At 45.1% G+C, this 21,337-nt stretch overlaps 1 protein-coding gene across 2 annotated transcripts in view; it reads right to left on the bottom strand.

Moving 5' to 3' along the window:
- Positions 1-1,180: 1,180 nt before the first annotated feature.
- The window catches only part of LOC109902694 (phospholipid phosphatase 3-like), a 39,470-nt gene continuing 19,313 nt past the window's right edge, over positions 1,181-21,337 (bottom strand). Inside the window, exons 2-7 of one of the 2 annotated variants that reach the window (XM_031785897.1) lie at positions 19,963-20,120; positions 15,837-15,929; positions 15,531-15,718; positions 15,305-15,362; positions 9,062-9,238; positions 1,181-3,612 (exon numbers count right to left, since the gene is read on the bottom strand). In XM_031785897.1, coding sequence (XP_031641757.1) covers positions 3,484-3,612; positions 9,062-9,238; positions 15,305-15,362; positions 15,531-15,718; positions 15,837-15,929; positions 19,963-20,120 — 803 coding nt within the window. In that variant the 3' untranslated portion in view covers positions 1,181-3,483. Of the gene's footprint in view, positions 3,613-9,061; positions 9,239-15,304; positions 15,363-15,530; positions 15,719-15,836; positions 15,930-19,962; positions 20,121-20,592; positions 20,748-21,337 lie in introns of both variants that reach the window. The other variant, XM_031785898.1, reaches the window with a different exon arrangement.

A 21,337-nucleotide genomic window follows, 5' to 3' on the forward strand; every position in this document is an offset into this window, starting at 1 on the left:
AAAAAAAAAACATGTTAGATGGATGGAGGTGAGTGGTGGAAGGTTATGGTACACTGTCCTCTCAGAACCTGGGTTCTAATACCACACTGTCCTCTCAGAACCTGGGTTCTAATACCACACTGTCCTCTCAGAACCTGGGTTCTAATACCACACTGTCCTCTCAGAACCTGGGTTCTAATACCACACTGTCCTCTCAGAACCTGGGTTCTAATACCACACTGTCCTCTCAGAACCTGGGTTCTAATACCACACTGTCCTCTCAGAACCTGGGTTCTAATACCACACTGTCCTCTCAGAACCTGGGTTCTAATACCGCACTGCCCTCTCAGGACCTGGGTTCTAACACCACACTGTCCTCTCAGAACCTGGGTTCTAACACCACACTTTCATCTCAGAACCTGGGTTCTAATACCGCACTGTCCTCTCAGAACCTGGGTTCTAATACCATATCTATTATGTTCAGTTGTCTTCAGAGAACTCTCTCCTCAACTGAAAACAGACTTTACTGCAGAGAAAATGACATCGCATGTTTCTGACTCCGTCACATATTCTGCCGTCTCAAACACACATGCTCTGCTCTGCCAAAGTGTGATGTCAACTCCTCTGAGCCCTGTCGAGTTCACTGTGTATGTGTGAGTGCAAGTTACACCCGTATGACCTAAACATCCATATGACCTAAGTACTTACAATTACAGTACTTGAAGCCTGTTTGCCAGGGTGTCTGTGTCTGAGTGAAACTGATGGTGGTGTCTGTACTAAGACATTTCCCTTCAAGAAAAGTATAAACACTATCTTTGAAAATGGGAGGTTCTTCACTTGAGTCCAGCTCCTGTGCCAAGTTAGGTGTGCGTGGAATACTGTACTACTTTCGCTAACACCTTACTTAAAGTGTTGTTCAATCATGACACATCCATAAGAGTGTTGTCAATATCTGACCACACTATGTCAAAATGTTAAGAAATATATAGGTCATGACAGGCAAATATACTTTTTAAGTTGTTCCAGTTGACCTAAGCTTTTATAACATTCTGGTCAAGTTTGGAAACGTGTTATATGGAAATGTTGTCATGAACAACACTGTGTTACCCTATTTTCCTGAGACCCAGTTGAGACATGAAACTAACACTACAGATCATCAATATACTGTAAAACCATACAGTCAAGACAAGACTCCACACAGTTGTGTTCATAATGGGCTTTTTATTTAAAACCACATGTAGTAGAGCTAAGTACATTTAGCAGGACATTTTTTTTGCTAATACTTATTTTATACAAAACGAGACAATACAAAAATACTGATAGTGAATTTTAATAAACGTGTAGGTGTGTTTGTTTTCAATGTGTATTAAAAACATACTATCACAAATCTACAATATTTTAGTTAACTAAATACAAAAATCTGTCAATCAATGCTTTTTAAGCAGCACTTGGTAGATAACACAGGTTGTGGTTTCATAGTGGACAATAGCTAAACATAAGAAATTATATCTTACACAGTTAATTTTAGTGAACTATACATTATTTATATATTTATAAAATGAAAAGAAAATAGTTTTCTTAAATGATAGGACGGACTAAAAGTGATTAGAAAGTGGTGATGTTGAGAAGACGTCTTAGGCTCTGTCCAAAATGGCACCCTATTCCGTATCTAGTGTACTTATTTTAGTAAGAAGAGCATTCCACGGGGCAGGGTCCCGCATCCCCCCCCCCCCCCACCGCTGATTCAAATAAATCAAAGTTGAGTTGGTTATTTGAATCAGCTGTGTGAGCAAAAACCAGAACGTGCACCCAGAGGGGCCCAGGACCGAGTTTGGGAAACCCTGCTATAGGCAATAGTGGGCCACTTGAGATTTCTCCTAAGTAAACTGAACTGTAAAATAAAATGGCTGATGGGGATAGGTTTGTTAATTACATTACTGGACTAGCACTGAACATGTTAAAGATCCATCATAGCAGAAAATAAAAATATTCAATCCACAGTTTTCTAATATTCTCCGGACAGGGCCTCAGCCCTCCACCCCTGGCCCTCTCTAACACACATGTACACAAACACACGCAAACATAGTGGTACACACTCTTGGCACAGACAATGGTGTGTGTGAGGGGGGTTCATGCTACACACACTACCAGGAGGATGAATCAAAACACACACAGACACAGACACAATCACACTCACAAATACACAAGACATGCAAACCCTAACACATCACACACACACACAAAACACACAGAGTGGACACACAGACACACACAGTGACACACAGGACACACACATACTGCCAATGAATGATTGGGTGGGCCAGAGCCCCTCCCTGCCAGCGGAAAGAGCCCCTATCCCATAATTATGTGACAGCTTAGTTGTCAATCAACCCTACTTCCATGGCAACAGACCACACCCCCACCTATGCAGCTAATCAGATGGCAGTGTGGCACAGCCACACCCCCACACCGAGTGACAGGTGACTGAGAGATATTTACCTCCCCCTCCCTCCATTCTTCCCCACCACCCCCAAACTAATACTAATCAATATCCCTCCTTTACCCTCCATCGTTCATGAAACCCTTCTTCATCTCACCCCCCCTCTTTCAGAAAGCATCATCTCAGGTTAGGCTACTCAAAGGGGCAGTTATAAGAGGCTTGTTGAGCTGACAACTGGACTATTCTAAACTTCTATACCTGGAGTTAGAAGCTAGAGGTGGATTTCATTAGATTTTTATAAGGATCTTTTTTTGTCCTTAAAGTGTGTCAGGTTCCTCTCCAGGTCTCTTCCTTCTGTTGTAGTAGTCAGTAGCTGGCATTGGACAAGTTAACTAGTTACAGGTTAACTTCAACCTTCTACGTAAGCATCAACAAGCGTTCTTATAGCTGGTCCATCCTGTGGTGAGTGGTGATAATCGACAGTGAACTGGATTATAGTGCTGTAAGTTATTCTACTCTATATTGTTACTCATATACTAGATGTGTCATGTGCTAGTAATATTGCAGTAATATAGTTCCTATTACTAAGGAAGTTGTTATCCTATGTCAAGGCCACAGACAGAGACAGCTAATATGTCTGTCTTTTTCTCCTTCATTCATTCATTTATTTTTTAACATTTATTTCCCCTTTGTGTGGATACAATGTGTTCGTTTCAACGGCTCTGCACTGCTGTCTGTCTGTCTGTCTGTCTGTCTGTCTCTAACTTCTTGTCTTTTAGCTTTTCATTCTTTTCTTTTTGCTCTAACTTGGGCTCAAAGTAGTAGTAATAACAATAGTAGTAAAGAGTCTGGATAGTGGTTTCTGCAGGGCAGGACTCAAATAAAGCACTACTCCCTAAGTAGTGCACTACTTTGCACCAGCGGGTGTGATAAGGAGTGCACTATATAAAAAGCGGAGTGTGATTTGAGACGCGACCATAGTCTCTCTGGTCGCTACATTCTACTGTCCAATGGGCGGTGAGAAATGCTGTGATAGGCCCCTTCCCCTGACCGAGGAGCCTGTCTCACACCATGTTGTGGTGGTTGTTCCGCTCGATGATGTCAGCAGGGGGGAGGAGCTCCTTCTTGATGGGGGAGGGAGGGGGCGAGGCAGGCTTCTCCTGCGGCTTGAACAGGTCAGATACATAGAACACCTGGGTGGGGGAGAGAGACATGTTAAAGTACTATACCTACACATAATAATCAGCTAGAGTGATTCATTTGACCAGAGGAAATTACTGACTATGGCTCACAGTGAACACAACCCTACATCATCATCACCATCATCATCATTACTGGACTAGAACAAAGGGAGTCAGGCTTAAGATGGGTCTCCTTTCCTCACCCCTTTCCTCAGCCCTCTTTCTCCCACTGTCTCCCCCTCATGTAGTGAGCTCACTGTACTCTAGAGTGGGACTTGAGAGGCAGAGGGAGGAAGAGAAACCAAATGCCAGCCTCTTCCTGAGTTCATCGCCCTCTCCTCTCTCTTCAGTCCTCTGCTCCCTCCCCCTCACTCCACCCTCTTCCTACTCCCGAGTCTCCTGAGAGGGAAGGAAGAGATATGGGACTCCTGATGACATCATTGGCCAAACAGGAAAGCGGGCAGGTTGGGCAGGAAGTGGGCCTATGGAAAAGGCTCTTAGCAACAGCATAGTCTCTTCCACCCTCTCATTCTCTCTCTAATTCATCCCCTCTCTCCTCTCCCTCTTTCTCCCTCCTTCTCTCCTTCTCCCACGCATCCAAACAGGCTGAGCTGAGGGACAGAGGGGGGACAGATATAGAGGTCATGGGACAGATTACAGACAGCTTGCTGTCAGAGCATGACCTTTAACGATCTTTAATAATGACCTTTGACTGAGTCATGACATCATTATAGGGAGACCCATAATAGACCCTGTCAGCTCAATAAAACAAAGATACTTCACTAGAACAACAGGCCCTGTGTGTGTCTGTGTGTGTCTGTATGCGTGCGTGAGTGAGTTCATGCATACAAATGTGAATTCATATATGTAGTGTGTGTGTAGCAGTGTTGTGAGCAGAGTGGTGAATGCTATCATACAGTGTTTCTGACCACTACAGTTAAAGACGTGGGCAGCATTCCAAACCGTTGTTCTCACAAGGACATAGGCATCCAATCACAGCAGGCCTTGTCCACCTGCTGACCACCTCTGACCTCTAACCCCTGACCCCTGGCTGGCTGAGGCCTCATCACAGCACGAGGCTTCCTGTGCACACACACACACACACACACAAGCATGCACGCACACAAACACACCACCTCCCAGCATAGTGTGTAAGAAATGCAGACTCAGCAACATACACCAGGGGATGGAGGACTGTGCGCTCCTTAATGTGGCCCTACTGGAAACATGCCAGTGGAACATTTAAAGGGGGATACTGTCTCAGGGAAGTCCTCCCTTTATCAGATCCATCACTGAGTACAGCCTGGGACAGGTATGTATTTTCCCTACAGAGATTTCCATCATAATACAGTTTTTAATAACACTACCAGTCATGTTTAGAGTCCTCTGTCACACCATGTGACTCATGAATACACTCAGTCAGACAGGACATTACATCGTGATATGGCAGGAAGTAGGTGAGCGTGCCTAAACCTAACAGGCATGGCTCGACCTGTGGCTACTGGTGTACAGAGAACACAGCGTCCCACACAAACTACCTGCCCTCCAGGACAGAGAGACAAAAAACAGATTCTATCTCAAGGTCATCAGACTGTTAGACAGCCATCACTAGCACAGAGAGGCTGCTTCCTACATACAGATTTGAAATCATTGGCCACTTTAATAAATGGATCACTAGTCACTTTAATAGTGGCACTTTAATAATGTTTACATATCTTGCATTACTCATTTCATATGTATATACTGCATTTTATACCATCTACTGCATCTTGCCTATGCCGCTCTGTCATTGCTCATCCATATAAACTCAGCAAAAAAAGAAATCTTCCACCAAGGCACCTGCAAGTTCCCGGACATTTCTGGGGGGAATGGCCCAAGCCCTCACCCTCCGATCCAACAGGTCCCAAACATGCTCAATGGGATTGAGATCCGGGCTCTTTGCTGGCCATGGCAGAACACTGACATTCCTGTCTTGCAGGAAATCACGCACAGAACAAGCAGTATGGCTGGTGACATTGTCAACCCGGAGGGTCATGTCAGGATGAGCTTGCAGGAAGGGTACCACATGAGGGAGGAGGATGTCTTCCCTGTAACGCACAGCGTTGAGATTGCCTGCAATGACAACAAGCTCAGTCCGTTGATGCTGTGACACACCGCCCCAGACCATGATGGACCCTTCCCTCCAAATCGATCCCACTCCAGAGTACAGGCCTCGGTATAACGCTCATTCCTTCGACGACAAACGCGAATCCGAACCAAGGTGAGACAAAACTGTGACTCGTCAGTGAAGAGCACTTTTTGCCAGTCCTGTCTGATCCAGCGACGGTGTGTTTGTGCCCATCGGCGACATTGTTGCCGGTGATGTCTGGCGAGTACCTGCCTTACAACAGTCCAGCCTTTCTCAGCCTATTACAGACAGTCTGAGCACTGATGGAGGGATTGTGCGTTCCTGGTGTAACTCGGGCAGTTGTTGTTGCCATCCTGTACCTGTCTTGCAGGTGTGATGTTTGGACGTACCGTTCCTGTGCAGGTGTTGTTCCACGTGGTCTGCCACTGCGAGAACGATCAGCTGTCTGTCTTGTCTCCCTGTTGCGCTGTCTTAGGCGTCTCACAGTACGGATGTTGCAATTTATTGCCCTGGCCACATCTGTAGTCCTCATGCTTCCTTGCAGTATGCCTAAGGCACGTTCACGCAGATGAGCTGGGACCCTGGGCATCTTTCTTTTGGTGTTTTCAGAGTCAGTAGAAAGGCCTCTTTAGTGTCCTAAGTTTTCATAACTGTGACCTTAATTGCCTACCGTCTGTAAGCTGTTAGTGTCTTAATGACTGTTCCACAGGTGCATGTTCATTAATTGTTTATGGTTCATTGAACAATCATGGGAAACCGTGTTTAAACCCTTTACAATGAAGATATGTGAAGTTATTTGGATTATTATCGTGTAGTGGAGCTGCATAAGTGTTGATCTCCACTTTCTGGAGGATCGAGTTTTGAAATCAGTGGAATTAGAGTATGATAGCTAAATAGATGGAGAAAACACCTGTCTACAGATTACATCTTCAAACTAAGGCCAACCGTGGCATGGCATCCATGACAGGGAGACTCATCCATCATGCATGTTGATGTATAGTCTAACGTTAGCTAGCTACATTTTCAGATCTTAGACGTTTCTCATTTTGACAGAAAGTGGTTTCATTTCAAGCTAAAGTCTACTGTTAGCTAGCTAGCTAACGTTAGCTGGCTGGCTCCCTAGCTAACGTTACGTGTATGACGTTATTATTCATATCCCAGAACCATTTGCTTTGCTAGTTAGAGCCTAATGTTAGCTAGCTAACATTGAACCTGGTTGGTTAGCTCCCAGCAGATTCATGCAGGCTAGTAATGACATGATTTGACACTATGTAGTTTAACTCGCTAACGTTAGCTGGCTGGCTCGTTAGCTAACGTTACATGTGTGATCTTTTACGTTATTTACCTAGCTAGGTTCATTGTATTAAGATAAAGTGTACAACATCCGTTGAATATGGCTGGTGTCAGTAAACGTCAGCAAAAAAAGTGTAATGAAATTGTTGCCAGCAGTGCTGGTATGGCTGTTTTCATGTAATCCAGAGGTAAACAAATCATTGTTCAGAGCGTTAAGTGTGCTGTCTGAACGCTCCGAGAGCCAAAACGAGAATCTCGTGGGGCTAAAGCTTAAGAGGGTGTGAACGATTCTGAATGGGTGTAGACAAAGAAGAGCTCTTCCATAGATACCAAAACATTCAAAGGCCATTTTCTCAAAAGTGAGTTTACAAGTTTATCAACTTTCAAAGCAGAATAACTTTCCCATTGTTACTCAAAAATGCAGTGTATGATATACCATTTTGTAGCTCTGAGCCTCTACTTTTATCCAGTGTAAAAAACTAAATGTCTAATTTTGTTACATAAGACCGAATCACATTTTCTTAGGTTACAGCCTTATTTTAAAATGTATTAAATTGTTTTTTTTCCCTCAGCAAGCTACACACAATACCCTATAATTACAACGTTTTAGAAATGTTTGCTAATTTATTAGAAAGATAAACAGAAATATCACATTTACATACTGTACGTATTTAGACCCTTCACTCAGTACTTTGTTGAATCCGTTCATCTTTGACTCGATCCTGACTAGTCTCCCAGTCCCTGCCACTGAAAAACACCCACACAGCATGATGCTGTCTCCATCATGCTTCACCATAGGGATGGTGCCAAGTTTCCTCCAGACGTGACGCTTGGCATTCAGGCCAAATAATTCAATCTTGGTTTCATCAGACCAGAGAATCTTGTTTCTCATGGTCTGAGAGTCTATGTGCCTTTTGGCAAACTCCAAGCGGGGCATCATGTGCCTTTTACTGAGGAGTGGCTTCCATCGGTTGAGTGCTGCAGAGATGTCCTTCTGGAAGGTTCTCCCATCTCCACAGAGGAACTCTGGAGCTCTGTCAGGGTGACCATCAGGTTCTTGGTCACCCCCCTGACCAAAGCCATTCTTCCCCAATTGCTCAGTTTGGTTGGGTGGCCAGCTCTAGGAAGAGTCTTGGTGGTTCCAAACTTCTTCCATTTAAGAATGATGGAGGCCACTGTGTTCTTGGGGAACTTCAATGCTGAAGAAATGTTTTGGTACCCTTCCCCAGATCTGTGCCTCAACACAATCCTGTCTCAGAGCTCCATGGACAATTCCTTTGAACTCATGGCTTTGTTTTTACTCTGACATACACTGTCAACTGTGGGACCTTATACAGACAGGTGTGTGCCTTTCCAAATCATGTCCAATCGATTGAATTTACCACAGGTGGACTCCAATCAAGTCGTAGAAACATGGCAAGGATGATGCACCTGAGCTCAATATCGAGTCTCATAGCAAAGGGTCTGAATATGTATGTAAATAAGGTACTTTTGTTTTTTACTTTTAATAAATTAGCAAAAACATCTAAAAACCTGTTTTCGTTTTGTCATTATGTGTTATTGTGTGTAGATTGATGAAGATTTTGATTTAATTAATACATTTTAGAATAAGGCTGTAACGTAACAAAATGTGGAAAAAGTCAAGGGGTCTGAACACTTTCCGAAGGCACTGTAGATATATAGATCTGCAATACTGCTTGGTTTTCAACTCTCAACAGTTTCTAGTGTGTATCAAGAATGGTCCACCAGCCAATGGACATCCAGCCAACTTGACACTGTGGGAAGCATTGGCGTCAACATGGGCCAGCACCCCTGTGAAACGCTTTCGACACCTTGTAAAGTCCATGCCCTGACAAATTAAGGCAGTTCTGAAGGCATAAGGGGGAGGGTTGCAACTCAATATTAGGAAGGTGTTCTTAATGTTTGTACATTCAGTGTGTGTGTGTGTGTGTGTGTGTGTGTGTGTGTGTGTGTGTGTGTGTGTGTGTGTGTGTGTGTGTGTGTGTGTGTGTGTGTGTGTGTGTGTGTGTGTGTACTCACTATGCAGTAGGCCACCAGGGCGCCCTGTACAAAGCCGGCCAGTACGTCTGTGGGGTGGTGCTTGTGGTCGGAAACGCGTGATAGGCCGGTGTAGAATGCCATCATCAGCAGCGTGAACTGGAGGAGGGGGCGGAGCAAACGGGCACCTCGCCAGGTGAACCTGGACTGGAGATAAAACTGATGGAGGGATGGAAAAAGGGAGAAAGAGAGAGAAAAAGGGGTTATTATTTTTAATGCATGACCACAGAAAGACATTGAGCAGTAGGCGTTTGATCTTACACAGACAGATTTATAGTAAACATCTGAAGCCGATATGTAGATCTGTATACCATCAGGAGAAATTCCTTTGTAAAAGTGAATAAGTGTGAACTATATTGTGGGATATTACTGAGATGAGTGCCTTTAGGAAGTAGTATGACAAATGACGGACTGTGTTCTCCTCTCCTCTCTTCTCCTCTACTCTCATATCTTCCCTTCTCCTTCCTTCCCTCTCTTCTCATCTCTTCTCTCCTCCCCTCTCTTCACTTCCCCTCTCTTCTCATCTCTTCTCTCCTCCCCTCTCTTCACTTCCCCTCTCTTCTCTTCTCTTCCCCTCTCTTCTCATCTCTTCTCTCCTCCCCTCTCTTCACTTCCCCTCTCTTCTCATCTCTTCTCTCCTCCCCTCTCTTCACTTCCCCTCTCTTCTCATCTCTTCTCCCCTCTCTTCACTTCCCCTCTCTTCTCATCTCTTCTCTCCTCCCCTCTCTTCACTTCCCCTCTCTTCTCATCTCTTCTCTCCTCCCCTCTCTTCTCATCTCAACTCTCCTCCCCTCTCTTCACTTCCCCTCTCTTCTCATCTCTTCTCTCCTCCCCTCTCTTCACTTCCCCTCTCTTCTCATCTCTTATCTCCTCCCCTCTCTTCACTTCCCCTCTCTTCTCATCTCTTCTCTCCTCCCCTCTCTTCACTTCCCCTCTCTTCTCATCTCTTCTTTCCTCCCCTCTCTTCACTTCCCATCTCTTCTCTCCTCCCCTCTCTTCACTTCCCCTCTCTTCTCATCTCTTCTCCCCTCTCTTCACTTCCCCTCTCTTCTCATCTCTTCTCTTCTCTCCTCCCCTCTCTTCACTTCCCCTCTCTTCTCATCTCTTCTCTCCTCCCCTCTCTTCACTTCCCCTCTCTTCTCATCTCTTCTCTCCTCCCCTCTCTTCACTTCCCCTCTCTTCTCATCTCTTCTCTCCTCCCCTCTCTTCACTTCACTTCCCCTCTCTTCTCATCTCTTCTCCCCTCCCCTCTCTTCACTTCCCCTCTCTTCTCTCCTCCCCTCTCTTCACTTCCCCTCTCTTCTCATCTCTTCTCTCCTCCCCTCTCTTCACTTCCCCTCTCTTCTCATCTCTTCTCTCCTCCCCTCTCTTCACTTCACTTCCCCTCTCTTCTCATCTCTTCTCTCCTCCCCTCTCTTCACTTCACTTCCCCTCTCTTCTCATCTCTTCTCTCCTCCCCTCTCTTCACTTCCCCTCTCTTCTCATCTCTTCTCTCCTCCCCTCTCTTCACTTCCCCTCTCTTCTCATCTCTTCTCTCCTCCCCTCTCTTCACTTCCCCTCTCTTCACTTCCCCTCTCTTCACTTCCCCTCTCTTCTCATCTCTTCTCTCCTCCCCTCTCTTCACTTCCCCTCTCTTCACTTCCCCTCTCTTCTCATCTCTTCTCTCCTCCCCTCTCTTCACTTCCCCTCTCATCTCATCTCTTCTTTCCTCCCCTCTTCTCTTCACCTCTCTTCTCATCTCTTCTCTCCTCCCCTCTCTTCACTTCCCCTCTCTTCTCATCTCTTCTCTCCTCCCCTCTCTTCACTTCCCCTCTCTTCTCATCTCTTCTCTCCTCCCCTCTCTTCACTTCCCCTCTCATCTCATCTCTTCTTTCCTCCCCTCTTCTCTTCACCTCTCTTCTCATCTCTTCTCTCCTCCCCTCTCTTCTCTTCACCTCTCTTCTCCATGTTACAAACACCTATAAATGTACTGTATGTAAGAGTGAGTGTGTATTATTCCTGTTCAGATCACATAGACCAGACTGTGGTTCTGATAAATGTTCCCCCTTCAGCTGTAAAAAAAACCATGACTACTGACTAAACCCAACAGAAACGCACACACACTCCTGTCCATGTTCAACACCCGTTCAGAGTGAACTCTCTCCCCCCATTAGAATAAACAACAGACAAGCGGATGTGCCCTCTGACTTAGTCAGCTTAGCTGGGCTATATTTTACACCAAAGCACAACCAAAACAGGAATGCAAACGGCCAAGGCCATTCTCAATCCCACACATGCGTGCCCATGCGTGTGCGCGCACACACACACAAAGTGAGTTCAGGGCATGGACCCTTGGACTTCCTGTGTTTCTTCATCTCTCCTCAGACTCAGACCTGTACTTCCTGCTTCATATGGCCAGAGACTGGGTGGGGCCGTCTCCGGCAAGGTCTCCCTCACTCCCTTCCTCACCCCCTCTCTCACCTCTCCACTCAATTCAATTCAAGGGGCTTTATTGACCATGGGAACCATATTTTAACATTACCAAAGCAAGTGAGGTAGATAATATACAAAAGTGAAATAAACAATAAAAAAATGAACAGTAAACATTACACTCACAGAAGTTCCAAAAGAATAAAGACATTACAAATGTTATATTATGTACTGTATATACACAGTGTTGTAACGATGTACAAATGGTTAAAGTACAAAAGAGAAAATCAATAAGCATAACTATGGGTTATATTTACAATGGTGTTTGTTCTTCACTGGTTGACCTTTTCTTGTGGCAGCAGGTCACAAATCTTGCTGCTGTGATGGCACTCTGTGGTATTTCACCCAATAGATATGGGAGTTTATCCAAATATGGCTTGTTTTCGAATTCTAATCGGGTTTGTTTTCTAATTCTACTCTCACCAATTTCCACCCTCACCAAGTCCTAATTAGCTGACTTAACAATAGCCCAGTCAAACCCCCTTCCTCTCCATAAGGCTGTAAAATTCCCAGCGGAACGTAAGGAGTAGGTTGACTGGCTCTTCCTGGAGGACAAGCTCATCATCATTGTTGCTCATCATTGTTTTCTTTGAGCAAAGAGAGGAAGGTACCCTCCCATCCCTCTCTCCCATCTCTCCCGCACCCTTTCTCTTTCTCTCAGGGATGTTTATAGTTCGGGGGGGGGGTAAGGTGAAGGAGGGAAAAGGTATAGAGCTACTAGCTGTAGTTCCAGACCTGGTCCTATAGAGCTACTGACTGTTGTTACAGTCCTGGTCCTATAGAGCTATTGGCTGTAGTTCCAGACCTGGTCCTATAGAACTACTGGCTGTAGTTCCAGACCTGATCCTACAGAGCTACTCGCTGTAGTTCCAGACCTGGTCCTATAGAGCTACTGGCTGTAGTTCCAGACCTGGTCCTATAGAGCTACTGGCTGTAGTTCCAGACCTGGTCCTATAGAGCTACTGGCTATAGTTCCAGACCTGGTCCTATAGAACTACTGTCTGTAGTTCCAGACCTGGTCCTATAGAACTACTGGCTGTAGTTCCAGACCTGGTCCTATAGAACTACTGGCTGTAGTTCCAGACCTGGTCCTATAGAGCTGCTGGCTGTAGTTACAGTCCCGGTCTTGCAGAGCTACTGGCTATAGTTCCAGACCTGGTCCTATAGAGCTGCTGGCTGTAGTTCCAGACCTGGTCCTATAGAGCTACTGACTGTTGTTACAGTCCTGGTCCTATAGAGCTATTGGCTGTAGTTCCAGACCTGGTCCCATAGAACTGCTGGCTGTAGTTCCAGACCTAGTCCTATAGAGCTGCTGTCTGTAATTCCAGACCTGGTCCTATAGAGCTACTAGCTGCAGTTCCAGTCCTGGTCTTACTCACACTACAGCCAGTAGCACTGCATGAGAGATGTTCTTACCACAGACTGAGGAATGTCTCACTAGCACTCATCCATCAGAAGACTATTGTGTTTCTGCCCTGAGAAAAACTACTATAAAAAAACACTAAAGATTTTTCTAAACTCCATGAATGACTGAGAAGACATGAAGCCACAGTTTAGTGGTTTCTTACAGAAGAATTCTACTCAAGAAGAGAGACTGCTTTCTCTGACTCACTGACTCACGTAATCACTCTGGGACAGATATATAACACAACTAGGAAATAGAGGGAGATAAAGAGATGTCCTGCCATCATTCCACACCACAACATAATGTCTGTAATATTGTTGTTTCCTAACCCTCAATTATAAAAACAGGATCCCTGGGGTGTGTGTTGATGTGTGTGTCGCTGTTTGTGTGAATGTGTGTGTCGCTATCTGTGTGAATACTGTACAAACTGCCTGGTCAGTTTATATTCCCTAGGAAAGTTGGCTCTTATCTCCTCGCTCTCTTCCTCCCTCTCTTCTTGCTCTCTCTGTGACTTCACCACTAGATCCACCTCCCAGACAACGTATTTGTGGTTTGAATGTCAAGCCTGCGGTCTGAAGGCAAACCTCTCTTCTTCCACCCCTCCTCTCTTTTACACTCCCTCTCACCATTCTAACAGAGAGGCTGTCAGAGAGAGGCAGGGAAATACCCAGTACTCACCACAAAATACCGCACAATACTCCTGGAAGCATAGGCCAACAGTACACACCCAAAAGCTTGACAACCCAGCTCTGCCAAGCTCAGCCTATCCAAGCCCAAAACACTGAGCATAGTTGTGGAAATATCTGCAGACTTAATAGAGTGGAAGAGGAGATGGGGGGATAAAGAGGGGAGGTAGAGACAAAGAAAGAGAGGGGGTGGCTGGGGGGGGGGGGGGGGGGTCAGTGTATGTAATTAGTGTGTTGGAAGCGTTGAGGCCCGCTGGGGTACAAAGACAGACCAAGAGACCACAACAGGTGGAGATCGGCAGAGAGAGAGAGAAAGAGAGGAGAGAGAAGGAGAGAGGAAGTGTGTTCAGCTGTTAAGAGGACAACAGGTGGAGTACATCCATCCGTCCCTCTAGGGAGAGGAGGAAAGAAAAGACCTCTTCAGAGTGTCTGATTAAACTATGAGCAGGACGGAGGGAGGGAGAAGGGGTTAGTGGGGGAGTCGGGATGATGAGGGGATAGAGGGGAACAAAGATCTTTTTCATCAGACAGATGAATCCTGCAGCTCATTAACCCTTTACACTCGTGGGAATTGGCCTACATGGATAGGAATATACAGAAGGAATATGAAATGCATAACCATGGTAGCAATTTTTCATCTACTGTTCTTTTTGCTGCAAAAACTCTTCATACATAAGATGATAAGAATATTCCTGGATAATTTGGGGTAGTTGCAGCATAAGTGAGAGGACTAACTGATGTCTCCAAGTGGGCACACACCTTTCCAAAGTGTACACAGTTCCTAATCAATTTCTATGCACTTTTATGACTCAAAGCTCTTCAACTATAAGGTGTTTTTATTTTTTATTTTTGAGGAACTAGAACAAGCACACTTGAAGTTGTTTTGGTTAGAACACAGCCCTGCATCCTCGCCATCACACAATTACTGTTGTTGTTTACACAATCCAAAAACCGTCCATTATAAATTGCAATCTGGGTCAGGGGGGCATCATTTCAAAGATTGTTCTATTGCCAACATGACTAGCTATGTTATAAAATATTGTCTTACAGTGTTAGGCTTTCACAAGACAATTCAGGGAAACAGATTGTAATTTTGGTGCGAATAGAAAGGAGTCATGAGTGAATTCAGGTGTGTCTGCCGTGGCAAGTAGACAAACAAAGGCTCATTCTGTTCACAACAACCCAGGGTATGACACCATGCCATAACTGAACATCAAACAAGGTGATCATAAACATTGATACTGTATATGAAATTAGTTTCATGACATGGAAATGTGAAGGGCACATTTGGACTCAAAGAGGTGTTTATTATAATCATTGTCTCATCTTTCAAAATACATTGAGTCCTCTTAATTTACAGCATTCCCCTCACTCAGACATCAGAAAATGTGCTAAAGCTGCCCAATTAGCTAGAGGAATAGAGGAAACATCTTGTCGCGTCCAGCGCTAAAGTTCAGAAGTGCCAGTCAAAACCCATACAGAGCTGTGAAGCGCAGAACCTGAGGTCTGACGTCATGTTTTACTATACAGCCACTGCGTTCCGATTAAGTCAGTGCCAAAATCTGCCATTTTCAACCCGTATACAAGTTTCTGTGTACCACAGTGTGCGTGTGTGTGTGTTTGTGTGTGTGTGTGTGTGTGTGTGTGTGTGTGTGTGTTACTCACAGCCAGGTAGAGCATAGTAAACATGGAGAAGGAGGCATGTCCTGAGAAGAAGGATTTCCTGGTAAAACAAACAAGCAAACATGAGTAGTCTGTGTGAGTGTGTGTGTGTGGTGTGGTGTGGGTGCGTGCGGTGTGGGTGCGTGCGTGCGTGCGTGTCTGTATGTGTGTGCGTGCCTCTGTCCGCGTGTTTGTGTGCATGCATATGTGTTTTGGTATCTGTCCTGACCTGGCTTCCTGTACTTTGCTCTCAGGGCCCTTACAGGTGTATGAGGTGATATATCCGAGGGAACAGTTGATGGCTGACCAGTCAGGGTTACACACGTCCAGGAAGTGCGGTCTCATCCTGCCCACTGACACCTTGGCGATGTCTGTGAACGACTGACTAATGGCACAGCCAAATATAAACACTCCAACCTAGAGATGCATTACAACCATTAGTACCATATAACCTTCAAAATTAAAACAAGAATATTCTTGAAATGTATCATTTATTGTCCAGTCTCTACCCACCCAGACCTCTAATGGTACTCACCTGTTTGTAGAGAGATGAGACATAAGGGTTCCCAATGAAAGACTTAGATCCCTCACTCAGATGGTGAATCCGGTAACACTCTCCTATAACAATCTATAGAGAGGAGAGGAGAGGAGAGGAGAGGAGAGGAGAGGAGAGGAGAGGAGAGGAGAGGAGAGGAGAGGAGAGGAGAGGAGAGGAGAGGAGAGGAGAGGAGAGGAGAGGAGAGGAGAGGAGAGGAGAGGAGAGGAGAGGAGAGGAGAGGAGAGGAGCGGAGAGGAGGATTTGAGATGAAGAGGTGAAAGGAATTGAACATTACAAACAAACTCTTGATCGGGTTCTGATGAGTGATATTAACAACTATCATGCAGTTAGGTCAAACACATGCACACACACAGTGACAATGTGTAATTAAGCACATGTTGATTAAGTGAAAACATGGATAAAACAGGGAGGACGGAGACAAGATGGAGAGAAAAACATTGAGGATGATGAATGAATAATGGAGAGATGGACACATTGAGCATGGCCTGCCGTTCCCTTGGGCACCACTGACATGATGTCTTTAATGATGCGGTATGACAGAGGAGCTGATGGAGGGATGGAGGAGGGGATGAGATGGACAGATGACACCTCTAACAAAGACAGAGAGATAACCGAGATTCTATCTATGGCTCTGGGTTAACATTGTCACATGTCATGTAGCGCAACGGCCATATGCACTGATCTGGCACTGATCTGTCTGATAACTCACAAACATCAAGCAGACAAACTAGCTACCGTATGGCCATCAAAGAAATCTTGCACTAGGCTGGAACAAGTTTGCTCAGCTGATCGAGCATGGTTTCCCGTAGTAGCCAGTGCATCATAACTACCGAGAGCAGAGTGATTTTCAGAATTAGGAACTAGTGTTAAGTGTTAGTGTTAGGTGGTTAACACGGTCTCAGAGTCCTGCAGTGATGTTGTAACACTAGAGTTCTGGCCTTAGCTTAGTGGGTTAACACTGTCTCAGAGTCCTGCAGTGATGTTGTAACACTAGAGTTCTGGCCTTAGCTTAGTGGGTTAACACTGTCTCAGAGTCCTGCAGTGATGTTGTAACACTAGAGCTAAACGTTTCTAGCAGGGGGCGGGGTGGGGTACAGCCTCCCAAGAGACACGGCGGTACGCCATCTCATTGCGGATCCCCTGGACCTCTGAATGCCCACACAGCCCTCTATGTAACGCCCACCCACCCTCTCCTCTCTCTCTATATTGCTCCTCAGAGATTGACTTGCCCTCCCCTCAGCCTGCTAGAGAAAAACTGCAACTCTAACATTCTCCATATATACCTATATCTATTCTCTCTCCATCTCCCTCCACACTGCCTATCTAAACCCATAGTGTAGACAGAGTCTGTCAGGGAGAGAAGGGGAGGAAAGGAGGGGGTTTCCCTGGGATAAACACAGCCAAGAGGCCATGCTAGCAAAGAGTGTGTGTGTGTGTGTGTGTGTGTGTGTGTGTGTGTGTGTGTGTGTGTGTGTGTGTGTGTGTGTGTGTGTGTGTGTGAGGTCGACCGATTATGATTTTTCCATGCCGATACAGATTGTTGGAAGACCAAAAGAAGCTGATACCGATTAAATCGGACATTTTTTACATTTATTTGTAATAATGACAATTACAACAATACTGAATGAACACTTATTTTAACTTAATATATCAATAAAATCAATTTAGCCTCAAATAAATAATGAAATATGCTCAATTTGGTTGAAATAATACAAAAACAAAGTGTTGGAGAAGAAAAAAGAAGTGCAATATGTGCCATGTAAGAAAGCTAACGTTGAAGTTCCTTGCTCAGAACATGAGAACATATGAAAGCTGGTTGTTCCTTTTAACATGAGTCTTCAATATTCCCAGGTAAGAAGTTTTAGGTTGTAGTTATTACAGGAATTATAGGACTATTTCTCTCTATACCATTTGTATTTCATTAACCTTTGACTATTGGATGTTCTTATATGCACTATAGTAATGCCAGTGTAACAGTATAGACTCCGTGCCTCTCTTCGCTCCTATCTGGGCTCGAACCAGAAACACAACGACAACAGCCACCCTCGAAGCAGCGTTACCCATGCAGAGCAAGGGGAATAACTACTCTAAGTCTCAGAGCGAGTGATGTTTGAAACGCTATTAGCGCGCGCCCCGCTAACTAGCTAGCCTTTTCACATCGGTTACACCAGCCTAATCTCGGGAGTTGATAGGCTTGAAGTCATAAACAGCTGCTGGCAAAACCCACAAAAGTGCTGTTTGAATGAATGCTTACTAGCCAGCTGGTGCCTACCATCGCTCAGTCAGACTGCTCTATCAAATCATAGGCTTAATTATAACATAATAACACACAGAAATACGAGCTTTAGGTCATTAATATGGTCAAATCCGGAAACTATCATCTCGAAAACAAGACGTTTATTCTTTCAGTGAAATACGGAACCGTTCCGTATTTTATCTAACGGGTGGCATCCATCAGTCTAAATATTCCTGTTACATTGCACAACCTTCAATGCTATGTCATAATCATGTACAATTCTGGCAAATTAGGCGGCCCAAATTGTTGCATATGCACTGACTCTGCGTGCAATGAACGCAAGAGAAGTGACACAATTTCACCTGGTTAATATTGCCTGCTAACCTGGATTTCTTTTAGCTAAATATGCAGGTTTAAATATATATACTTCTGTGTATTGATTTTAAGAAAGGTATCGATGTTTATGGTTAGGTTACGTTGGCGCAACGATACGCACCGCATCGATTATATGCAACGCAGGACACGCTAGATAAACTAGTAATATCATCAGCCATGTGAAGTTAACTAGTGATTATGATTGATTGATTGTTTTTTCTAAGATAAGTTTAATGCTAGCTAGCATCTTACCGTGGCTTCTACTGCATTTGCATAACAGGCAGTCTCCTCGTGGAGTGCAATGAGAGGCAGGTGGTTAGAGCGTTGGACTAGTTAACCGTAAGGTTGCAATATTGATTCCCCCGAGCTGACAAGGTAAAAATCTGTCGTTCTGCCCCTGAACAAGGCAGTTAACCCACCGTTCCTAGGCTGTTATTGAAAATAAGAATGTGTTCTTAACTGACTTGCCTAGTTAAATAAAGATTAAATAAAGGTGTAAAAAAAAACAACGTCCAAATCAGCGCCCAAAAATACAGATTTCCGATTGTTATGAAAACTTGAAATCGGCCCCAATCGCCCATTCCGATTAATCGGTCGACCTCTAGTGTGTGTGTCAGAGTGGGACTGTGTCAGAATCACAGAAGACACTACTAATGATATACAGATGTGTAAAACACTCCAATTTGCCCACACCATGAGCTGTGAGAACACACACACACACACACACACACACACACACACACACACACTCCTGGTTTGAAAAAGCAGAAGTGCTGAGCTGGTAGCTAGATTGTACCACCATCGGGATAGACTCCAACAGAGCACAGCCTGGGGTCTCATATAGTAGAGGGGGCTAGCACTCGGGGTGTGTCTGGTGTTTGTGTGTGGTGGGAAAGGGCACTGGAGCACCAAGCCTAGAGGGTAGGCAACAGGCAACAGGGGTCATGGTAATGTAATGTATCACATCAACAGCTCAAACCAGGTGTGCGGTTCACATACACACATACAAACGCACACACGTACACACACTCTCCCTTGATCATCGGAAGAATGGAAACTGGTCTATATTCAGTGTGGAGCGAGTCAATGCTGTTATGGCGATGGAAAATGACTTCACACAGAGCAGACAACATATGAAAATCACACACACACACAAACAGAGACAGGAAGGGATGAGTATAGAGTATGAAGTGAGGAAGAGATACTAAGAGAGGTAGACAGGAAGGGATGAGTATGAAGTGAGGGACTAGAAGAGATACTCAGAGAGGTAGACAGGAAGGGATGAGTATGAAGTGAGGGACTAGAAGAGATACTCAGAGAGGTAGACAGGAAGGGATGAGTATGAAGTGAGGGACTAGAAGAGATACTCAGAGAGGTAGACAGGAAGGGATGAGTATGAAGTGAGGGACTAGAAGAGATACTCAGAGAGGTAGACAGGAAGGGATGAGTATGAAGTGATGGACTAGAAGAGATACTCAGAGGTAGACTTACAGAGAGGATGGCAATAAGAATGCCAGCAGCACAGAGCACAGCATCGCTGATAGTGTCTCCATTTTTACATGGGTACCGGATGGACTCATCAGAACAGTAAAAACCTCTCTGGTACGGCTGTATGATGCTAGTCTCTATTATCAGGAAGGGCAGGCCAGCTGCACAAAGAGAGAGAGAGTGATAGATAGAGAGAGAGAGAGAGAGAGAGTGGGGGCGAAGGGAGAGAGAGAGGGAGAGCATGGAAGAGAGAGAGGGAGGGGGAGAGATTGGAAGAGAGAGAGGGGGGGAGAGGGAGGGGGAAGAGACAAAGACAGTAGGTCAGTGACTTGGACACAAACAGGAGGTTGAGGGAGGGGGCGTGCGGGTTTCACCACGGGAACATGGGATAGGAGGAGAGAGAAACGGAGGTTGGTCCAACATGGTTGTCTGAGTGTAGAAGAGTGACGGTCAGAGATAGTCACAGAATCACCACCCAGTTAACTCAAATCTAAACCACTGTTTAAATCTTTCATCTAATATCGTCACTCTGTCTGACTCAGTTGACAATGCAGACCTCTAGACCTCCAGGCTAACCCCCTCTCTCCTCCCAGCCTTCTCCAATCAGAGTGCTCCATGGTAGGTCTGACTTACGGCCATACTGGGCAGAGTGAGCCCCACGCCAGTGAGGACAGAGGAGGGGATGGTGGAGCTCTTGTAGGAGTAACGCAGACTGACGTCACCGCAGTAGAATCCACGCTGGTACGGATGCACTGAGGTGCGGTGGATAGCAAGGCTGGGCAGCATGACTGAACACATGCATACATTCACAGGTCAACACACACCTAGGACAACTCTCAGACACGCATATGAGCACTCAACACACACAGTCAACTCACCTGTGACCTGTGGAGAGAAGCCTAGTCTACCTGGGCATGGTAAACAGTATATGTGGTTATCAGGGCATTAAACCCCTTGTTTACATTGTCAACAACCTCCTGCTGATTCTATTTACAGTGTTTGGATTGAACTAATCCCATTAAATGGAGGAGTGGAGAGGAGTGCTACTAAACTTGTAGTACAGTTAGCTCATTTAGAAAACGTAGAGTTGCAGTCTACTCCGTCGGTTAAAGTGTGTACGTGTGTGAGTTTGCGTGCGTGGTGTGTATGTTCCAGTCTGTTCTGGCTCATTACCATGTCACACATCACACACACACACACACACACACACACACACACACACACACACACACACGGAAAATAATTCCATATAATTAGTAAAATCTCCAAATCAAAGCAGTAGAACCACTGGCCTGATAACTGTAGCTGGAGGTTTACAGTCCTGAAGGGTTGTAAAATGTGTGAAAAATAACAATAACATGGCTAAGTTTTGAAGCTT

The sequence above is a fragment of the Oncorhynchus kisutch genome, linkage group LG13 (genome assembly GCF_002021735.2).
Source record: "Oncorhynchus kisutch isolate 150728-3 linkage group LG13, Okis_V2, whole genome shotgun sequence".
NCBI lineage: Eukaryota > Metazoa > Chordata > Actinopteri > Salmoniformes > Salmonidae > Oncorhynchus > Oncorhynchus kisutch.